The sequence below is a fragment of the Tamandua tetradactyla genome, chromosome 11 (assembly GCF_023851605.1).
Source record: "Tamandua tetradactyla isolate mTamTet1 chromosome 11, mTamTet1.pri, whole genome shotgun sequence".
NCBI lineage: Eukaryota > Metazoa > Chordata > Mammalia > Pilosa > Myrmecophagidae > Tamandua > Tamandua tetradactyla.
In genome coordinates this window covers 95964965-95984248 of record NC_135337.1, presented here as the reverse complement: position 1 = coordinate 95984248, position 19284 = coordinate 95964965, and the positions used below count along the sequence as shown (strand labels likewise).

General features: G+C 65.8%; 1 protein-coding gene and 3 long non-coding RNA genes across 5 annotated transcripts; 2 read left to right on the top strand and 2 right to left on the bottom strand.

The window, feature by feature from the left end:
- Positions 1 to 243: 243 nt before the first annotated feature.
- On the bottom strand, positions 244 to 6032 carry COMP (cartilage oligomeric matrix protein). 2 transcript variants are annotated; one of them, XM_077122100.1, is made up of 19 exons: positions 5948 to 6032; positions 5712 to 5800; positions 5420 to 5471; positions 5082 to 5251; positions 4402 to 4539; positions 4128 to 4202; positions 3877 to 4035; positions 3662 to 3766; positions 3465 to 3572; positions 3202 to 3361; positions 2734 to 2852; positions 2522 to 2574; positions 2189 to 2370; positions 1919 to 2097; positions 1768 to 1816; positions 1168 to 1364; positions 800 to 972; positions 535 to 674; positions 244 to 401 (listed from the first exon to the last, which is right to left on the bottom strand). In XM_077122100.1, exons 1-19 carry the CDS (start codon positions 6024 to 6026, stop codon positions 370 to 372), a joined length of 2259 nt encoding a protein of 752 aa, XP_076978215.1. In that variant the 5' UTR covers positions 6027 to 6032; the 3' UTR covers positions 244 to 369. The 2 variants fall into 2 exon arrangements, with proteins under 2 accessions (XP_076978215.1, XP_076978216.1); XM_077122101.1 differs by having other exon boundaries at positions 5712 to 5797; positions 5948 to 6031.
- A 15-nt stretch (positions 6033 to 6047) lies between these two features.
- On the bottom strand, positions 6048 to 15039 carry LOC143650855 (uncharacterized). The gene is made up of 3 exons (XR_013159693.1): positions 14931 to 15039; positions 6830 to 6864; positions 6048 to 6114 (listed from the first exon to the last, which is right to left on the bottom strand). It is a non-coding gene; the product is annotated as an uncharacterized LOC143650855 (long non-coding RNA).
- LOC143650851 (uncharacterized) lies at positions 13503 to 14014 on the top strand. Its single transcript, XR_013159689.1, has 3 exons — positions 13503 to 13554; positions 13693 to 13800; positions 13986 to 14014. It is a non-coding gene; the product is annotated as an uncharacterized LOC143650851 (long non-coding RNA).
- A 141-nt stretch (positions 15040 to 15180) lies between the features above and the next one.
- Positions 15181 to 17389, top strand: LOC143650856 (uncharacterized). The gene is made up of 3 exons (XR_013159694.1): positions 15181 to 15327; positions 16268 to 16359; positions 17312 to 17389. It is a non-coding gene; the product is annotated as an uncharacterized LOC143650856 (long non-coding RNA).
- The last annotated feature ends 1895 nt before the right edge of the window (positions 17390 to 19284 follow it).

The window sequence follows — 19284 nt, the reverse complement described above, 5'->3', positions numbered from 1 at the left end:
AGGTGGGGTCTTGCCGTGGTCACCCCTTGCTGAGCCTCGGCTCAGCCCCCAGATCCATCCCCCAGATTCAGGGCTGCCCTAGACCACAGGAAGTGGGGGCACCCCAAATCGGCCCAGAGACCCCATCAGGCTGCCAGGATCTGGAGCCACCGTTGTAGGGGTGAGGGTCCAGGCCACTGTCTCTAGCACCCCTCGATTTGGGGGTCCCTACCTGCCTCCAGCCCTCCCCATCACCCCCCCACAGCAGACGTCACAGACAGCAGTTCCCACAGACGCTTTATTTTATCCTCCTGAAGCCCCTCTCGCTTCCTTCGCCCCTGGGAGGCACGATCGCCTTCCCCCAGGAGGCCCCGAGTCTGGACCCTCGGCTCACCGCACCTTATAGTCCTCGGGGATGGTGTCTGCAGGGAACGGAGGCCGGGGGCTGGCACAGAAGTTCCCAGCCCACCTGGCCCCACGCCCTCGTATCCCTAGCCCACCCACCCCCAGGCCTTGGCCCCCCCATCCTGCCCCCCTGCACCCCTGGCCCCCTACCGTTGCAGCGGTAGCGCAGGTTGGCCCAGATGATGTTCTCCTGGGAGAAGCAGAAGACGCCGAGGCGGCCTCCCCGCATGGTCGTATCCAGGACCACGTTGCTGTCGGCCACCAGCTCGGGGCCCTCATAGAAGCGCACCCTGCATGTGGGGCCGGTAAGGGGGTGCTGGGCGAGCCCCGATCCACCTGGGGGCACACCCCAGCCCCGGGGTCACCACCGGAATCAGGATCCCCAACGGCTTCTGTCTCCCCATGCCCGGCCCACCTGATGTAGCCCACTTGTGGCCGGTGCTGCAGGAACCAGCGGTAGGAGGTCCGGTCCTTCCAGCCCACGTTGCGAGGGTCCTTCCACAGCAGCCGCACCTGCGACGCCGTGTCCCCCGTGTGCCACAGCGCGTTCCGCAGCTGCTCCCCGGGGCCTGTGGACGACTTCACCACCTGCCACGGGGGGGCGGGCGGGTTTGGCAGCCACGCTGGGTGGGTTGGGGGGGGCCACAGGGGCTCGTGGGTGGGCCAGGGGCGCACTGGAGGTTTAGGGTCTGCCAAGAAGGTGTGCGCGTCTGTGCACAGCTGGGGGACTGCGGGGCCCAGCCTCAGAAGGTGGGGGCGGGTGACGGCCGTGGGGGTGGGCACCTTGAGCTGGATGCCAGGCTCGGCCACAGCGCGGAAGGGGTTCGCCTGCCAGTACGTCTGCTCCATCTGCTTCCACATGACCACGTAGAAGCTGGCACTGTCCTGGTAGCCGAAGATGAAGCCCGCGTAGTCGTCGTCCGTGACCGTGTTCACGTGAAACGTGCCCTCGAAATCCACGCCGTTGAAGGCGGTGTACCCTGAAGGGCGGCCGCAAGGGGCTGGGACCCCCAGCCTCCAGAGGAGAGGAGCCCGCCCCGCCCCCGATTGCCAGGCCCCGCCCCCATGCCGCCAGGCCCCGCCCCTGCCCCAACAGGCCTCACTCCGTTTGGCCCCACCCCTGACTCAGCAGGCCTCACCCCGTCTGGCCCCGCCCCAGCCTCACCTCCATCTGGCCTTGCCCCCACACCGCCAGGCCCCGCCTCTGCCCCACCAGGCCTCACCCCGTCTGGCCCTGCCCCCACTTTGCAGGCCCCACCCCTGCCCCACCTGGCCTCGCCCCACACCGCCAGGCCCCGCCCCTGCCCCACCAGGCTTCATCCGTCTGGCCCCGCCCCCACACAGCCAGCTGTCCCCCGCACCCGGCACCCACCCCGGTCTCACCCACGGCCAGGCCCGGGTCGCTGTTCATGGTCTGCACAATCTCCATCCCCTAATGAGGCCGTGAGGGGAAGGGGGTCAGGCCATGCCAACCCCCCATGCCCATGGAGGGCGCTGCCCATGCCCGCCCCCCAGGCGGCGCCCCCTTCCCCACCTGGTTGAGAACCACCCAGTTGGGGTCAATCTGCGCGTCGCCCTCCGGGTCCAGGACGACCGTCTGGAAGGCCCGGAAGTCGGTAAGGGTGACCTCAGCATTTTCGGGGCACACGTCGATCTTGTCCACCACCTTGTCTGCGTCGAAGTCGCCCTGGCACGCGTCGCCCACGCCATCCCCTGGGAGGATGCGGAGATGCTTCGGCTCAGCGCCAGGCCCCGCCCACCGGCCCGGCCCCAGACCGGCCCGCCCGCCGGCTCCCGGCCCTACTGTCCAGGTCCTCCTGGCCCGGGTTGGGCACTAATCGGCAATTGTCCCGATGGTCAGGAACTCCGTCGCCGTCATCATCATCGTCGCAGGCATCGCCCTGCCCGTCCCGGTCGGTGTCCTGCTGGGCACTATTGGGCACCTCGGGGCAGTTGTCCTGTGAGTCCTGGTGCCCATCACCGTCCCTAGGGTGGCAGGGACGCGTCAGGGCCGAGGGCCCCCTCCGCTGCCCTACCTGGGGAGCCCCAACCAGGCGCAGCCTGGCACTGGGCTCGGCTCCCGCCCCAGTCCCTCCCCACCCCAGGCTCCCCTCCCCGCACCCCCAGGACCCCTTACTGGTCCTGGTCACTGTCACAAGCGTCCCCCACGGAGTCCTGGTCCGCATCCCCCTGCAATGGGGCGGGTGGGAGTGCGGAGGCCGCTGTCAGGGCGCAGCCTTAGAAGCCGACCGCAGGCTCCAGCCACCCGGGACGGCGCCCCCAGCTGTTCGGACCCCTGCGTTTGTCTGGGGCGATTGGTCACTTGGCCCTGCTGCGGCCACGCCTCACCTGGTCTGGGTTGCTCTTCTGGGGACAGTTGTCACAGGCATCCCCTATGCCGTCGCTGTCGCTGTCCTTCTGGTCAGAGTTGGGCACTTTGGGGCAGTTGTCCACCGGGTTGCGGATCCCTGGGGGAGAGGGGACAGGCCGGGCTGGGGTGAGTAGGGCAGAGCCAAGTCTAACGGAGGAGCCTAGGTCCCCACCTCAGGGGAACATCCAAGCAGAGAGAGTGGGTCCGGCTCCCCTTATTCCAGGGGCTGCTCAGCTGGGCTCCCAGCGCCGCTGAAACGGGCCAGGCCCTGCCCCCGGGTCTAGCCCCGCCCACGGAACAGGTCTACAGGTCACGCCCCGTCCTTGAGCCTAAGTCGGGCCCCAGGCTAGCCCGAGTCTGGCCCCGCCCCCGGAGCCAGCAGGCCCCGCCCCTTGCTATCCCCACCCCTGGAGCAGGCAGGCCCCGCCCCCGGCCCGCAAGCTCACGGTCGCCGTCGATGTCGTCGTCGCAGGCGTCCCCGCGGCCGTCCCGGTCCGTGTCCTTCTGGTCGTCATTCTTCTTGGACCGGCAGTTGTCGCACGCGTCGCCCCACTTGTCGCCGTCCGTGTTGCGCTGGTCCGCGTTCCGCACCAGCGGGCAGTTATCCTGGGGCCGCGGGCGACAGGGAGAGGGTCAGTCCGGCGGGCCCCACCCCGCGTCCCTCGGAGGGCCCGCGCCTGCCCCCCGCCAGGCCCCGCCCGGGCCCCACCTCCTCGTTGCGGACCCCGTCCCCGTCCGCGTCCGGGTCGCAGGCGTCACCGATGCCGTCGCGGTCCACGTCCTCCTGGCCTGAGTTGGGCACCGTCACGCAGTTGTCCTGCGGGCGTGGGCAGCCGTGTGTGGGCGTGATCCGCGGGAGCCCCTCCCGTCGGTAGGCCACGCCCCCACGGCCCAAGCCCCGCCCACCTTGCGGCACTGGCGCTCCGGGCAGCGCAGCTTCTCGTCCGGGAAGCCGTCCAGGTCCGTGTCGCGGCCGCACAGGAGCCCGTTGCCGGCCCAGCCGACGGCGCACTGCGAGCGGAGATGCTGACTGACGGGGCGCGGCCGCCGGGACCCGGCCCCCCACCCCCGGCCCCTCCCCGCCGCCCTCTCGGCCCCGCGGCGCCCCCCGCCTCACTCACCACGCACGACCGCGAGCCGTCGCGCTCCAGGACGCAGTCGGCCTTCTCGTGGCACGGGCTGGGCGAGCCGTCCGGGCAGAAGCGCTGCGCGCGCCGCTGGCAACCCGACGCCTGATCGCCCACGAAGCCGGGCTTGCAGGGGCCGCACTGGAAGGAGCCCTGCGCCCGGCCCGGGACAGTCAGCGCCGAGCCGCGGGCACCCCGCGCCCGCCCTGCTCTCGACCCTCCGCGCTGCGTCCCGCGGGCCTCACCCGGGTGTTAGTGCAGACGGAGTTGGGGACGCAGTTATGCTGCCCGGTCTCACACTCGTTAATGTCTGTGCACACCTGGGGAGGGGCGCAGAGGTCCCGGCATTGGCCCCGTCCCTCCCTCCCACCGCGCCCCCGACTCCCCCACCCTGCCGCCGGGCCGTGTTCCCCGCTGGAGCGAGCAGGGGAAAGGCCCCCAGGCTGGAGGACGTGCTTATTCCGGGGGGACGGAGGATGTGGCACCCCTAGGAGCTTAGCAGCCCCCCAGGGCCCTCACCTGTTTGTTGGCCTTGGCGAAGGCCAGGCCCACGCCCCCGTGGGCGGGGCCGCTGTAGCCAGGCGGGCAGGGCTCGCAGCGGAAGCCAGGACTGGTGTTCACGCAGCGGACGCGGGGGAAGCAGGGGTTGGCGTCGCACTGGTAACCGAGGGCGCAGGAGCGGCTGGTCAGGGGCGCCGAGAGCGTGGCGGGGGTCCGGATTTGGACTCGGAGGGATCATGGGTGGTCAGCCCCGGCTTGCGGGGAGCGAGGGGCTCCAGGTGGGCAGAGGAAGCTTTGCCTTGACGGGGGGCGGGGGCGCGCCTGGAGGGGGCTGTTCGGGGACCCGGGGGGCTGGACCCGGTGCTCACGGGCAGGCAAAGCGGCTGTGGGGCGGGCGTCCCCGGAGGAAGGGGGCAGGGGCCTTCGAGGCGGACGAACCCGACGGTGGCGGGGGTTGTCGGGACGGGCAGACCCCGGGGGCGAGGGCGGGCGTTGGGATGGAGCCCCCCCTGCGGCGGGGGGATCGTCGGGGTGGGCGTTCCTGGCGGTGCTGGGGGTCGTCAGGGCGGGCGACCCGGGGGGTGCAGAGGGGCGTCGGGGTGGGCGCCCCGCGGAGGTGGGGGCGTCGTTGGGCCCGGGGCCCCCGGGGCGGGAGGGAGTCGTCGGGGTGGTGGGGGCTGGGCGGGCGGGGGGCGCACCTCATCGATGTCCGCGCAGTGCGAGCCGTTGCCCGAGAAGCCGGCGGGGCAGGGGCCGCAGCGCGCGCCCTCGGCCGTCTCGGTGCAGACCACGCCGGGGAAGCAGAAGCCCGGCGAGCAGCCGGGCAGCGGCCGCGTGTGGATGCCCGAGGCGTGCGCCGACTGCAGCCCTGCGCGGGCCCAACTCTCAGCCCGCGCCCCGCCCCCCCGCTCTGCGCCCCTCCCTCCTGCCCCGCGCCCATCCCCTCCCCCATCCGTCCCACCACCTCCCGCTCTCCCGCACTGTCTGTCTCGGCTCCTGGTTACGGCGCCCCAGCCCCCAGTCCCGCCGCGCTCACCGCACGCGCTGCACTCCAGCACGGTGTTCTTCAGGAAGGTGATCTCCTTGACCTGCGGGCGCCGCGGGGGTGTGGTCGGCCGGGGCCCATTGCCCGGCCACTACCACCCCCCGTGCCCCCCCGCCCCCTCTCCACCGCTCCCCCGCCCCTTCCCCACCCCCTGCCCCCCTACGCGCTCCTCCTGCCACTCGGGCCCCCCTGGCTCCCGCCCCCTCGCGCCGACCCCTTCCCCGCCCCGGGACCCCGCCCCCTTCTCCGTGCCCCCCTTCCCCGCCCGCCGCCGACCCCGCACCTGCTGCCGCAGCAGCTCCCGCACGTCCCGCAGCGCCGAGTTGGTTTCCTGGAGCTCGCGCAGCATCTGCGGGGCCAAGTCTGCGCCTGCTGCGACAGGGGGCGATGGCGAGGCCATGGGGCCCCTCTCCCGTCCCCGCCGCCTGCCTTCTCCTCCCCAGACGCCCCGGCCATCAGCCCTTGAGCCTCCAGGAGCCGCGACCCCCGGCCTCCCACGGTCGCCCGAAAGCCCCTTACCCAGCGGGTTCTGTCCCTGGCCCGCCGCGCCGAGGGCGCCCAAGGCGAGCAGGAAAACGCAGACGGCGGCGGGGTCCATGGCGGCGGCGGCGGCGCTCTTCTGCCCACGAGGCCCGCGGGGCCTATTTATCAAGGCGGCGGCGGCCCGGCCGGCCCATGGCGAAGCCCTGCCCAGCCGCAAGGTAAACAGGCGGGCGGTGGCCCCAGCTGGCCTCTGCCCGAGGCCCCGCCCGGTCTGCCCGCAGAGGCCGCCTGCCCCCGTCCCCACGAATCACGCAGGGAAACTGAGTCAGGGAACCTGCGGAGGGACGGGGCGGGGGGGGGGGGGGGGCGGGGCTGGGACGGTGTCAGGCGGAATCATCACACGCTGCGCCCCCTCCATCATTCATTTATTCCTTGGGTGCCTGCTGATTGCCCGGCCAGGGACACAGATGAGAAGGAGTGTTTGTACTTGGGGAAACTGAGTCACGACCGGCTCAGTAAAGAGCCCGCATCTCCGGGTTAGGAAGACAATCCTTCCATTCCCTCTTCACTTGCTTCAAAATGGCTATATGACATCCGCCAGCCTGTTTCCCCCACTGTGCAATGGGGGAGACAGGGATGGTTGCTAACCACAATCATTGTTAGAGGGAAATGAGGCCCATGGGCCCACCCTGGGCCCCCCATCCAAGGATGGCAGGCGAGGGCCTCCCCCCACCGCAGCCCTTCCCCCTCCCTGAGGTTGGGGGTGCAGGGGCCCCCCATGCTGGGCCTCCCAGTTTCAGCCTGTGCAGTGGGGTGTGCATGCTTCAGTGCCCCACTGGGGGAGGCCACCCTTCCAGACAGGACCAAGTTCAAGGGCCCCTGGGGTGGGGGGCTCTGCCACCGAGGCCGCGCTAATACCTTCCGTGCGCGGTTCCAGCTGCTGTGGGAACAGCCTGTAATAAAAATAAAACTGCAAATCGGAATGTCGCCCCACCCTGCGGCCCTTTGGAGCTCCTAAAAAACACCTCCTGGGCTCCCAGACTGGGTTAACCCTCTCCACTCCCGCCCCCCGGGGCTCATGCCCTCTGTCCTGTAGACGGGGAATCTGAGCCAGAGAGAGGAAGGGACTGGCTTAAAGCCGCTACACAACGGGTGCAGGGGCTGGGGGAGAAGGAGAGCTGGGGTTATGGCCAGATCTGAACTCGGGGAGCAAGCAGAGAAGTCAAGGAGGGCTTCCTGGAGGAGGCGGAACAGAGCCGGCTCAGCAGCGGGAGGAGGGGCAGTTCTGGCAAAGGGGCGCATGTGGCCAAAACTTGGAGTGGGGATGTTTCAGACACATTCATTTATTCCACAAACACGGACAAGACACAGATTATGTATCATGGCCAACACTGGGTGCTGGGGACACAGCATGGACAGGCAGACCCCTCCCCCAGCCAGGCCCCTCCCTCAGTCTTGGGGAATGGGGGAGGCGGGGCATTAAGGGGGTCCTACAGGCAGCAGGGGGAGGCACCTGATCCAGCCCAGGGGCTTCTCAGAGGAGGGGGGACCCAAACGAGGACACAACCAGGCATGAGGGGGTGGAAGGGTGTTCTGGGCAAAGGGAACAGCAAAAGCAAAAGCCCTGGGGCAGAATGAGCTGCAGGGGCTGAAAATGGTCAGGGCAGCAAGTTCTCAGGGTTCAGTGACAGCGGGGGAGAGGTGGCCGAGGCCTGGGATGTCTCCCGAGGGCGGCAGCGTTTCCAGCACAGCTCAGAGCTGCCTGTGGCCGGGCCGCGCGTTCACCTCCTGTTTTCTTTGGCGACCCAGCACCTAGGGGCTGGAATTCCTGGGAAGACCTGGGCTCTGGGCAGGGGCTGCTGGCGTGTGGCTCATGCAGCCACGACGGGAGCACATGGAGGCCAGCCCCAGCCACAGGCCCGCCCAGGGCTGGGGCTGGACTCAGGTGGCCCCCTCCGTGGCCAGGCCAGGAGGGGGTGGGGGCGCAGAGGGGGTGCAGGAAAGGGTATCACAGGCAGAGGGTGTCCCAGTTTGCCAGGCACACCCGGTAAGCAGCAGTCCTGGTTTTAGGGTCCTGTCTCCTGGGCTCCGCCTCCCATACCCCCTCCCTCCTTCCAGGCCCAGATCTAATGCCCTCTCCAGGAAGCCCTCCCAGATTCCATCCAGGGGCCCAGAGGATTGCCCCCCAGCAGAGTTCCCTGGCAGAAAAGGCTGGGACAGGGGCACACTCCAGCCACGCCCGACAGCCCGCTCGGCACCCCCGCCCCAGAGGTTGGAACTGTCCGTGTTCTGCTCTGTCCTCCAGCCTGGGGGTGGCAGGGGCCCCGCAGGGGGAGGGCTGAGGGGGGTTGCCAGGAGGTGATTGTTGCTTCACGCCTGTACCGTGTTTGCTAATACAGCCCTGGGTCCAGGGCCTTACCCGGCCTGAGGGTGACACCCAGGCTGCGGGAGGGTGGGGCGTCAGCAGGACCCTGGCCCGTGGCGCAGGCAGGGTGTGGCACAGCCTCGGGCTTACCTCCAGCACAGATGTCCTGCCCCTAGCCCAGGCTCAGAGAGGGTTGTGGCCAGCCTGAGGCCACACAGTGTGGCCCATGACCCCCCACAGAGGGGCAGAGGGATGCCCCCGCCCAGCGGTGACCCCCTGCCCCAGCCCGGCCCCCGCCTCCCCTGGTGAATCCACAGGGAAAGTCAGGGCGCAGCAGCCGCGGGCCTGGGAAGGGGAAGCCCTGAGGGTCGCAGTTGGGCGAGACCCCCTGAGGTGCTGGGGACCCTGGTCGTCCAGCCGCTTCTCTGCCTGGTCACAGGCTCCTGTGGCGACAGTGAAGGAAGAACCAACGACAAATGTCACGGCTGCGAGGTCTGGGCAAGTGTGGCGGGAGCCCCTGCCCCCCGGCTTCCTGGGGTGCCCGGGACCGAGGCAGCAGCTGACCTCCGGGCTCGGCTTCCTGTTTGTCTCTCCTCTTTCTCTTTCCTTCCTTCTTTTATTTCACCGCCTTCCAAAGCCCGTGGTCCCGAGGCACCGGATGGGAATTCACCGCACAGGCTTCAGTGGGTTCAGGTTTGTGAAAAAGAAACGACACCCCCTCCCTCCCTGGGCCCGGACCTCTGTCGCCAGGACACGATTTGCAGGAGTAATTGCGGTGGAAGGTGCGGTGCCCCCACCAGGTCCCCGGGTGAGAGCGGGTCCAGCCTGGGGCTGCCCTCCTGGGGCCCGGCTGGGGCCTGGGGACAGTCTGTTCTCGCTGCCTCCCCCGTCTCTCCTTCCCCCTGTCTCTCACTCTCTCCCTCCCCTTCTCCCCTCTCTCATTCTTTCCCTCTCCTTCCTCCTCTCCCCCCCTCACTGTCCCCCTCCCCACCAGCGCCATGACAAATGGAGGTGCCCACTGTTTTGCGTGCTGTTTGGTGCAGCCGGAGGGGCCCTGCCAGGAGGACGAGCTGAGGATGGGCCCGCACCCCCCACCCAGGCCCCCGGGAGCCCTGAGGGGCAGGCAGCCCCCAGGAGGCACCGCTGCAGGAGAGGCCCCACCCAGGCCACGTGGGGAGGGGCAGGGGAGTGGCCAGTGGGGGGCCGGAGCCTGCTGACAGGAGGCCCTTGTTCAGGCCAGTGAGGCGGGGATGGGGGGGTTGGGGGGGTGGCGCCTGGTGTTTACCCACTGGCTGCTTTTTTTTTCAGGAAGGGGGGCATGGGCTAGGAGGGGCGGCCGCACAAGCTTCATCTGCTTAACTGTCGGGTCCCTGCCACCCGGAATTTGGCCATGGGATGGGGGAGGGCTGCCGGGGGGAAGGGCTGGGCCGGAGGGCTGAGGGCCGAGGGGTGGAGGGCTGGGTTGGGGCGGGGTGGGGTGGGGTGCTGGAGCTCAGATCTGGCCAGCACTTCCAGCCTCTGGGATCGCGGCCGGGCAGGGTCTGTGCCCCTCCCAGCCCTTGCGGCCCCATGCCCCCTCTCCCACTGCAATGCAACCCACCCCGGCCTCCCCTGGACCCTGAGCTCCCCCCATCGCAGCTCTGCCCACCCCATGGGGGTAGCACGGCTGCCTCCAACAGACCGAGCCCCACTGTCCTTTCCTACCAGGTCCCATCACGGAGCACACAGTGGGAGTCAGTGGGTGGATGTGTGGACGGGTGTGCCCCCCCAGGAGTCTCCCTGGCTGCTGGCCACACCTACTCAGGTCACAGCGGGAGGCTGATGAGAGAAGGAGGCGAGGCCCATCCTAGGTTATTTGGAGCATTCTAGCTCTGCCGGCGAGGATGAGAGGTTCCAGGGCCTGCACCAGTCCCCAGGCCTTCCTCTCTGTCCCGCACACCCCCAGGCTTCCTCCTGCCCGAGGGCCTTTGCACAGGCCTTGCCCCCACCTGGAACCCTCTTGCCTGGCTGACCCACCCTTGCCCTAACTTAACGTTCACCCCCTCAGACTGCGGGTCCCCTCCCATCCCCAAAGGAGGCCTAGGCGTTTAACCCCACAGGCTCCTGGCCACTCTGGGAGGCAGCTGCAAGGGGAGCTCAGGAGGCTGGGGACACATGGGGCTGAGGGGCACGGCTGCTGGCAGCCCACCAGGGCCCTTGCCCCATGACGCTTCCCGTCCGTATTGCTTCTGCGCTGGGGTGAGCAGCCTTCCCTAAGGAGTGACAGAGCCACAGAGCCGCGGGAGCAGGGAGCCACGGAGCTAGGGCATCCTGGAGCCACGGGAGCCGGATAATGGTGTCACAAACACACATCCAGGGCCAATGAGCCCTACAGCAACAGACCCAGAAATGCAGGAAGCGAAGCTGCCACCTGTCAGTGGACCAGACAGAGCCCAGCACTGCTCCACCCCATCTCTGAGGGCACCAGAGACCCCTGGGAGCCACAGGGGGCTGCTTCTCTCTGTCTGGGACCAGGTTTGCTGAGGCTTGAGAGCCCAGTGCCGGGGGACAGTGCCAGCCTCCGGCCAGGCATGCTGAGGCGCCGCGTGCTCGCAGCAAGTGAAACAGTTTTTCTTCCTCTCTGAGCCAACAGCAACCAGCGCAATGGGGAGGCCCATGCCCGCCGCGGCCTGTCCAGGCAAGGGGAGCCAGCTGTGGGGCCTGGCTACGCCCCCCCGCCCCCTGTGCAACCACCACCCTCCTGCCTGCGTCCGTGCCAAGATCTGCAGCTGTGCCCAAGAGCAGCAGCAGCCTTTGGATTTCACAAGCCAGCCCGTTTTAGAGAAGGGAAACTGAGGCCCAGAGACAGTGCCCACCTGCCCCAGAGCACATGGGTGCAGAGCTGAGATTCAAACCCTGAACTGTCAGGGGCCGAACAGGAGCTGTAGGGCCCAGCCAGGTTCCTCCCGGGGCTCCCGGGAGCCCATCCAGCCTTGGCATGCACAGCCATGGGTACGACGAGCTCCTACCACCTCCACCTGTCTCTGTGCTCATGACCTCCCATTCCCAGGGCTGGGGGGAAGGACGGGGCACAGTAAGTCTGCCCCAAACGGGGCCTGGCAGGGGAGACCCGGCCTGGCTCCTGATCCCCAAGCCTTCTCACAGATGGGAAAGCGGAGGTCCTGGGCTGAGGCAGCTGCTTCTCTTGTGAATCCCTGGAAAGACCCAGATAGAGCTCCCTTCAGGCGTGGCTAGATCCAGAACCCCAAGCAGTGCCTCAGCTCAGCTGTCCCCACCTCGTCCTTCTTCCATATCACAGGATATTTACCATTTTCACCATTTTTAAGCAAACAATTCAGTGGCATTTAGCACATACACAGTGTTGTGCAACCACTGCCTCTACTAGTTACAGAACATTCTCATCACCCCCAAAGGTCTCCATTAGCTGTCACTCACTCCCTCCCCCAGCCCCTGGCAACCCCCAGTCTGTTCGGTGTCTCCGTGGATGTGCCCGTTGCTGGACGCTTCACATAAATGGAATCAGATGATACGTGGCCTTTTGGGTCTGGCTTCTTTCACTGAGCTTAATGTTTTAAAGTTCGTCCACATTCTTACGGCTGACTAATATTCCATCGTATGTCTATTCCACTTTTTCTTTATCCATCCATCCCTCGATGGACACTTGGATTGTTCCCACATTTTGGCAGTTCAGAATATGCCACTATGGACATTGGTGCACAAGGAACTGCTTAAGCAACTATTTTCAGTTCTCCTGAGTCTGTACCTAGGAGCAGAATTGTCGGGTCGGATGGTCGCTCTGTCTGTTTTATTGAGAAACGCTAGACTGTTGCCCAAGGAGCTGCTGCCACTTCACATCCCACCAGTAGCGCTTGCCCCCAATTCCTTGACATCCCGCCAACACGTCTATTTTCCTGTTCTGATGTAAACGACGGACTATCGTGGTTTATTATAATATTCTATCACCAGCTGCAACTGAGACAGCGACTGACGCGGCCTCCTAAACAGGCTGGACTTTCCCCGCTCGGGCGGCGCCGGGAAGCGAGCCCGGGTCTCGGGCATTGGGGGCGAACACTGCCGCTGGCCACCGCGGCCGCCCCACGCTGTACTTCGACATGGCTCTTCCGTTAACCTACAAATTCTGTGCGAAAAAAAAAAAGCCACTAGGGAGGTATATGAGGTGACGACCATGATGGCGGTGGAAACAAATGATAAAATAAATGATTATGGATAGGGAATTCCAGCCGCGCAGCTCGCCGCGGGGCCCGCACGGGCTTCCGGGATCCGCAGCCTCACCCCTGATTGGTCCAGAGAGATCTCAGGGCTCACTCCCATTGGCCCACCTCGGTGACCACGCCCATCTCTGCGCCAATCGCTGGCTGGAGATGAATGCTGCCCTGGGGGGGGAGGGAGGGAGAGGCGGGGAGGGAGAGGGTCCCCGTGTCCCCCCTGGAGATGCTCAGCAGGCAAAAGAGGGGGGGTCCCACACCAGACCCCTGACCCCAGACCCCCAGCTGGGTGGACTCCTGGGCCTGGAGGCATTAATGGAGTGACCGGGGCCATGAGCCCAGCCCCTACCTCCAAATCGCTGGTCCAGCCACTTTTGGGGTCCCCTGCACTCCCTGGACTGCCACCCCCTGGGCAAATCCGGACCCCCCCCCCGTCCCAGGCCACCAGGAGCACCTCAGTCTGATTTCCACGTGGCAGTGGGCTGGGGATGGCCAGTGCCAAGAGGGCCCTCCAGACCGGTCCCCAGTGTCACCGTCACTCAGGGACATCTGTTCCCCTTGCCCCCAGCCCCACGTCAAGTCCTGAAGGGTTGGAACGGGGAAATGGAGAATCATAGTGCTTTCTGGGTGGTGCAGCCACCAGGACCCTAACCCTAACCCTAACCCTGGAAGAGAGGAAAGAAGGGAGGCAACCAAGGTGGGAGGGCGGGCGAGCTGCACACAGAAGCCAACAGAAGACAGAGAGGGCAAGACATTTGCTCAGGGCCACCCAGCACAGGCAGGAACTTATGGCAGACACCTCCGTCCTCATCCGCTTGTTGAGGGGCCTCCCCCCAGCGACTGAGCCTGGAGGAACTAAAACTGATTCAGCCTGGCCCTGTGAACCCCCACCCTGATTTTAAGCCCCCATCGCAGCCCCTGGGACTGGAAGATTCCAGAGTGTTGGGTCACATCTGTGGCGCCCTGAGCTGGTTGCTGTCCGGACGCAGGGGAGTGGTCCCAGGAATAACAGGGTGTCCCCGAGTGGGAGCTGGAACGCCTCCACTGTGCAGGTGAGTGTGCCCAAGGTGGGGGGGGGCAGGGGGTGGACACAGGCCACCTGGACGAACTGGGGCAGGTGGGAGTTGCGGCCAACACAGGCTGCTGTCCACTCCCGCTACTTGGGTTCCCCCGCGTGTCCCGGAGTGCAGGGACACCTTGCCGCGCTACGTCAACTCCCCAGTGCCCTGCGCATAGTAGGTGCTGCCACGAAACCTGGAAGGCAGGTGCACCTTGGAGGATGCCCCGTTTCCAGGCAGGTAACTGAGTGGCCCTGTGTCCCGGGAGATGTGGGGGCCATCCTTTGCCCCCCGGGCCCCCCGCCGCTGCTCCCCAGGGCCCCTCGCTGCATCTGGCCTCAGGGACCCGGGATCTGGTTCTCTGCCCGGCACTGGGAGGGGCGAAGCCGTGGCGGCGAGTATTTTCCTAACCTTTGCGGTTCTAGCCAGAGCCTCGCAGCCAGCGTCCTGCCCCCCGACCCAGCCCAGCAGGTCTGGCAAGGCCACCCCATACCACACGGCGGCCACCATCACATCTGGCCTCTCTGCCTCGGTCCTGGTTTCCAGCTGGCCAGAAGGGGCCTGGGGTCAGGAAGACATGGGGCCCCACCCTGTTGGCAAATGTTGGGGGTCACGGACTCGGCCTCCACCCCCAGCAGCCCCCGCCTGCCTCTCCCTAGTGGACCCTGTCCAGGCCACTCACTGCAGGCAAGTGCAGCCCCAGCCTCAGGAAAACACAAAAAAGATAATCTCAAAGGATGAAGAATGTCTGGAAGGAAGCCAGATGAAGATGTTTTCACTCAGCAACTGGAGCCCAGGATGCCAGCCCTGCCCAGACATGCCTGTCCAGCTCAAATGCCTGGAGGGTGTCACGGCCAAGGCGGGGCCCAGGTGCCCCAGTGTCTCCCCTCCGGGTCTTCCCCACCTCAGGTGGCAGTCCCACCATCCACTCAGTGCTCAGCTGGACACCTGGGGGGTGTCCAGACCTCCTCCCTGCCCTCCCTCCCCATGCCCGGCAGCTCCGCCGCCTCGTCCCCTCAGCCTCCAAAACATCCAAAGCCAAACCCTTCTTCCTGCCCTGCAGCCCCAGTGGTCATGCCCCTGCTGACCCCTGCCCTGGTGGTAGCTACAGCCTCTGAATCATAAATCAGGTGCCTCTCCTTCTCGGCTCACACACCCTTCATGGCTCCCCATTGACCTTGGAGGAAAGTTTACCTCCTCACTGCAGCCCGCAGGAGACGCATGAGCCCACATCTGCCCACTGCTCTAGCTGTACCACCCCACTAGGCTTCCACCACCCAGGCCTTCTCACCTTCCCTCCAACAGCCATGCCTGTTCCTACCCCAGGACCTTTACACGTGCTACCCAGAACACACTTCCTCCATATTTACCTGGTGAGTTCCTGTCAGGTTTGACTTAAGTGGCTCCACTTCTAGAAGCTTCCCTCAGCCCCGAGCAAAATGACTTTCACTTGCCTGCTTTCAAATACTCTCCACTCTTAGAAATTATTTTCTTTGTTTGTGTTTTTATGAAGGTGGGGCTGTCGTTTATTCCCAGCTTGTTCCATTATGCCTCACACATAGAAGGTGGGGCTGTGTCTTCAGTGACAGAGGAACATTCCAGAACCCAACACATGTTTCAGAAACATGCTCTCTTGACCTCCCCCAGCCAGCCCCGGGACTTATAACCCAGAACTCAGCAAATGTCAACATGGTTGGAGGTGTGATGGGGGGTGCACAGGCAGCTGTGGGAGGTCAGGGAGATTGAAGGGGGGCTAAGAGTCAGCAGGTAAGAAGCTGCAGAGGGGGCTCTGGGCGGGGGGCCAGCTGTGAGCACGGCCAGGGATGTTAGGAAACAAGACAGGGTTTCTGGAACTGGGTGTGGTGGGAGCCCAGCTCACCCAGGGCGAAGGGGGCAGGGAGACATGGCCGGGTGGGCCGGCCGGGCTGGGGAAGCTTGGACCCCCTCCCAGGGCAGGGGGGAGCCACAGGAGGCGTGGGAGCCAAGGCGCGACGGGGGGCCCAGGGGTTCTCGCTCCCGAGACCTCGGGCCCCGAGGGCCGGACGTGCTTGCTGGGAACATCTCTGAGCAGCTTTATGGGAATTCCTGCGGGGAAGCGTCTCCCACCAGCCCGGCCACCCGCGTCCTGGCCGCTGCAGGGCTCGGGGAGGGGGCTCCGTCCTTCCGCGGGGGTCTCCGCACACGTGCTGACAGCCTTCAGGCCCCGGGGCCTCTCGCCTGGGCGCCCCAAGGAGCCCCGGGTCTGCCCCCTGCCCCCCAGGGCTCAGTGGGCACGAAGACCTCTTTCCTTCTTGCCCTGGAATTTTCCTCGCAGGCCCTGCCAACCCCTCCAGGAACCTATTAAAAGAAAATGTTTCCAGTCCGAGCAGGCTGTTTTACAGCCCCTGGGCCCGGCAGTCTGGCCGCAGAGCGGAAAGAGCCGGTCATGGGCTCCTTTGGCTCGGCCCGGGCCCTCCCCGGGCGCCGGGTGTTCCAGGCTGTTTCTAGCCAAAGGCCCCCACCCACGTCCCTAGAAAAATAGAGGCTCCAGTGCAAGGCTGGTCTGATGTGTCTTCAATTGTTCATTCATTCGACAAACATCTGACACACACCCCCCGCCATGAGTCTGTCTGTCAGGTGCTGGGGACACAACTGGGACAAGGGGCCCATCCCCATCCCAGGGGAGCTTGGTAGGGAGGAAGGGGTATGCTTCACCCCCATTTCTTAGGACTGAAAATGGAGGCCCAGAGAGGGCGTCAGTTTGTGGGAAGACACACAGCGAGAAAGCAAAGAGGTTGAATTCCACGCAGGGTCACTAAGGTAGGTGGTTTATTTTGTTCAATTTTTTCTTAATAAACTTTATATTTTGGAGCGGTTTCAAGTTTGCAGAAAAATTTTTCAGAATGTATGGAACGTTCCCCCAGCACCCCTTCTCTCCCATGGCCCCCCACATTTCTCCCTCTTATTAATATCTCACACCTTGTTAAAATGGATCAACCAACCTTATACATCACTGGTAACTAAAGCCCAGAGTTTGGGTTTGGGATGTGTGGAGCCATGCAGACAAGTTCCACGGCCCTAAACCACCCCCTGTGCTCCAGCGCGCCCCCAGCCCTGGCAGCCACGGACGTCACACAACTGGGCTGTCATGGGCGTGGCTCGCAGGCTGCTGCCTTCCCCAGGCTGTCCACCCCCAACAGTGTTTCCCCCACAGGAGGGACCCCACCCTCTCGTACCCCTATTGAGGGGCACCTTGGTTTTTTTGGGGGGGTGCCCTTGGGAATAAAGCTGCTCGCATATGCGGACCTCGGGGGGGACACGAGTTTCCCCTCTTGGGGACACACCCGGGGGCACGGCTCTGACAGGAGGTTTCCTTTGCGCTAGTCGTTGGCAGGGACTCCAGGTGTGTCCGAGGTGGCTGAACAGCCTTCACATCACCCCCCACCCACAGAGGGTTCTTCTCTGTGCCTCTTCAGTGGTGATTTTGGGGGTGGGGAAATTCACAGACCCCTCTTTGTGCAGCCCTGCAGCCTGACCCCAGAAGCTCCCTCATGCCAGGCAGGGCCATGCACCCACGCTGGGGCTGAGGGCTGGGGGGTGGGGTCAGGGGGCCGGGGGGCGGGGGCAGGGATGGAGGCCGGGCCTGGCAGGGGCTATCCTGGGACCTTTCAGCTCTTTTCATTATAACAAGCAGCTGTGCCATGAGGGGCTCCCCTGCACCCAACTCGTCCCCCGGAAAATGGTGAGTTGATGGTTTTTTGTCTGTTTGCAGAGGTGTGCAGCCACCACCACAGCCAACCTACAAGCGTCTTGTCACCCCAAAAGGAGACCGCACCGTGGCAGACAACCCGCCCAGCCCCGGCCCTCCCCCGGCGCCCCCAGCCCCGGGCCCCCACCCCAGCCATCTGCATCCGTCTCTTGGAACCAGAGCTCTGCAACTGGCTTCTCTCACTTACAAGATGTTTTCAAGGCCACCTCTCCATTTCTTTTCCAACTACTTCATTTTTAATCTAATTTTCTTTTACTTTATTTTGCTGAAATGTTTTCAAGCAGCCCCAGAGGCCTCCAATCACTCCTCTCTGCCCCGACCAGCGACACAGCTCGAGAACCTTCCGGGATGTGCGTACGGGTCCTTCATGTGGCCCCCCGTCCCCCTTGTCCCCCCAACCTCGCAGGCGCTAGCCCCGGCCCGGCTTCCCGGCTGCTGGGGTGAGCTGGGCCTGTGTCCGGTGCCCGAGGCGCTGAGGCCGGGGCTGGGGGGCCGGGGTTGGGGGACTCTTCGGCCTTAGCTGCTGCCTCTGTCCTGTGCTTCCTGTCCGGAGGGACCCCTAGAGCTGGGCTCGGCACACCTTGGCCAAAGAGCAGGTAGAAAGCACCTTCAGCTGCGTGGGCGGGCGGCCCTCCCCGGTCGCTGCGTGGAAGCAGCAGGTCCTGGATGGGGACGAGCTGGGTGGCCGCGTGCCGGGAAAGCTTTCCAAACACCTGAGGCTGCCACCTGATCAGACTCAGCTTTAGCTTTTGAGCAACAAGAGTTTGGGCAAGGGGCTGGTGTGAGCGCCTCCTCCCCACACCACGGGATGGGCATTGTCAGGTTCCCACCTCGGGTGGCCCCCGCGTTTGTCAATGGGTTTGGGGGTGTCACCCCAGGCTCCGAAGGTGAAGCCCCACTACATTTTTGCTCCATCCACAGGAGGCCGTGTCTGAGCCAAATGTGTCCCCCGGGGCTGCAAAGTGCCAGCCCTCGTGCCGTCATCCCATGCACGACCTGGGCGCTCTGAGACAGGACGTGTGACCCCCCCCGCAGGCTGCCCAGTGGCGCCCGATGTGGTGGCTGCACGGCAGGGGGGGGCCCTACCGCCCCGATCGCTCCCTCTCGCTGCTTTTCAGGTGCCGAGCTGGGCCGCCCCAGGGGTGGGGGCACCAAACCTACGAGAAAACAGTTCAGGGTAGTAGCGACGCGTGCACAGTGCCCAGGCTGGCCCCACGCCCTTCCCCACCCCCCAGGCCAGGCTCTGAGTGAAGATGCCCCCCCCCCACGGAACCCGTCACCACGTTGGTGCTCCCGGGCACTGTTGGGCCAGGGCCCCCGGTGGCAGCTTCCGCGGTGCTCTTGGCGGCGTGGCCCGAACCCCACCTGCCCGGCAGCCTGTTCTCGTCCCTCTCGGGCCAGGCCGGCTCTCCGGTCCCCCACACACCCCCAAGCCCAGCTCTGGAGTATTGAATGCCCCATCTGTGTGCTTCCTCTGGGACTCAGCTGTGAGGGGAATGCCCCAAACGGGGGGGTTGGCGGGGACCGCTGCCTGGGGGCAGAGAGGGGGCTGGAGAGGTGGGGGGCGTGCTGGGGCGCCCAGGGGCCAGAGCCTCACCGTGGGTCCAGTGGGGCGCGGGGCGCCGTGACCCCGCCATCGGGAGGAGCCCACTGAGGCCTTGGGGGTCTGTCCTGCAGAGGATGCAGGGGCTGGGCCTTGGCCAGCGGCAGCAGGGTCTCAGGGCCTCAGGGGGACCCCGCCTCCTCCATGGGGCGTAGCTGAGGGAAGCCGCTCCCTGGCTCAGGGCGCTGAGGGGGTGCCCAGGATGGTGCCCACGGCTGTGGGCGGGGCTGCATCACCCCAAATGGCCCTGCGGTCCGGCCACCTGCTCCCGGGCATGGGGGCTGTGAGGGTCCCGTTTCCCATCACAGCACAGAGAGGCCAAGACACGTGAAGAAAGTCACACAGCTGGTGGGGCCGGGGCACAGAGGCTGGT

Excerpts from the sequence above, each read along its gene's own strand:
- COMP (XM_077122100.1), bottom strand. The coding sequence starts at position 6,026 with ATGGACCCCGCCGCCGTCTGCGTTTTCCTGCTCGCCTTGGGCGCCCTC. Across the intron at positions 1,817-1,918 it reads ACTGGGTGGTTCTCAACCAG|GGGATGGAGATTGTGCAGAC; the intron begins GTGGGGAAGGGG and ends CGGCCTCATTAG. Across the intron at positions 1,365-1,767 it reads CGACCCGGGCCTGGCCGTGG|GGTACACCGCCTTCAACGGC; the intron begins GTGAGACCGGGG and ends GCCGCCCTTCAG.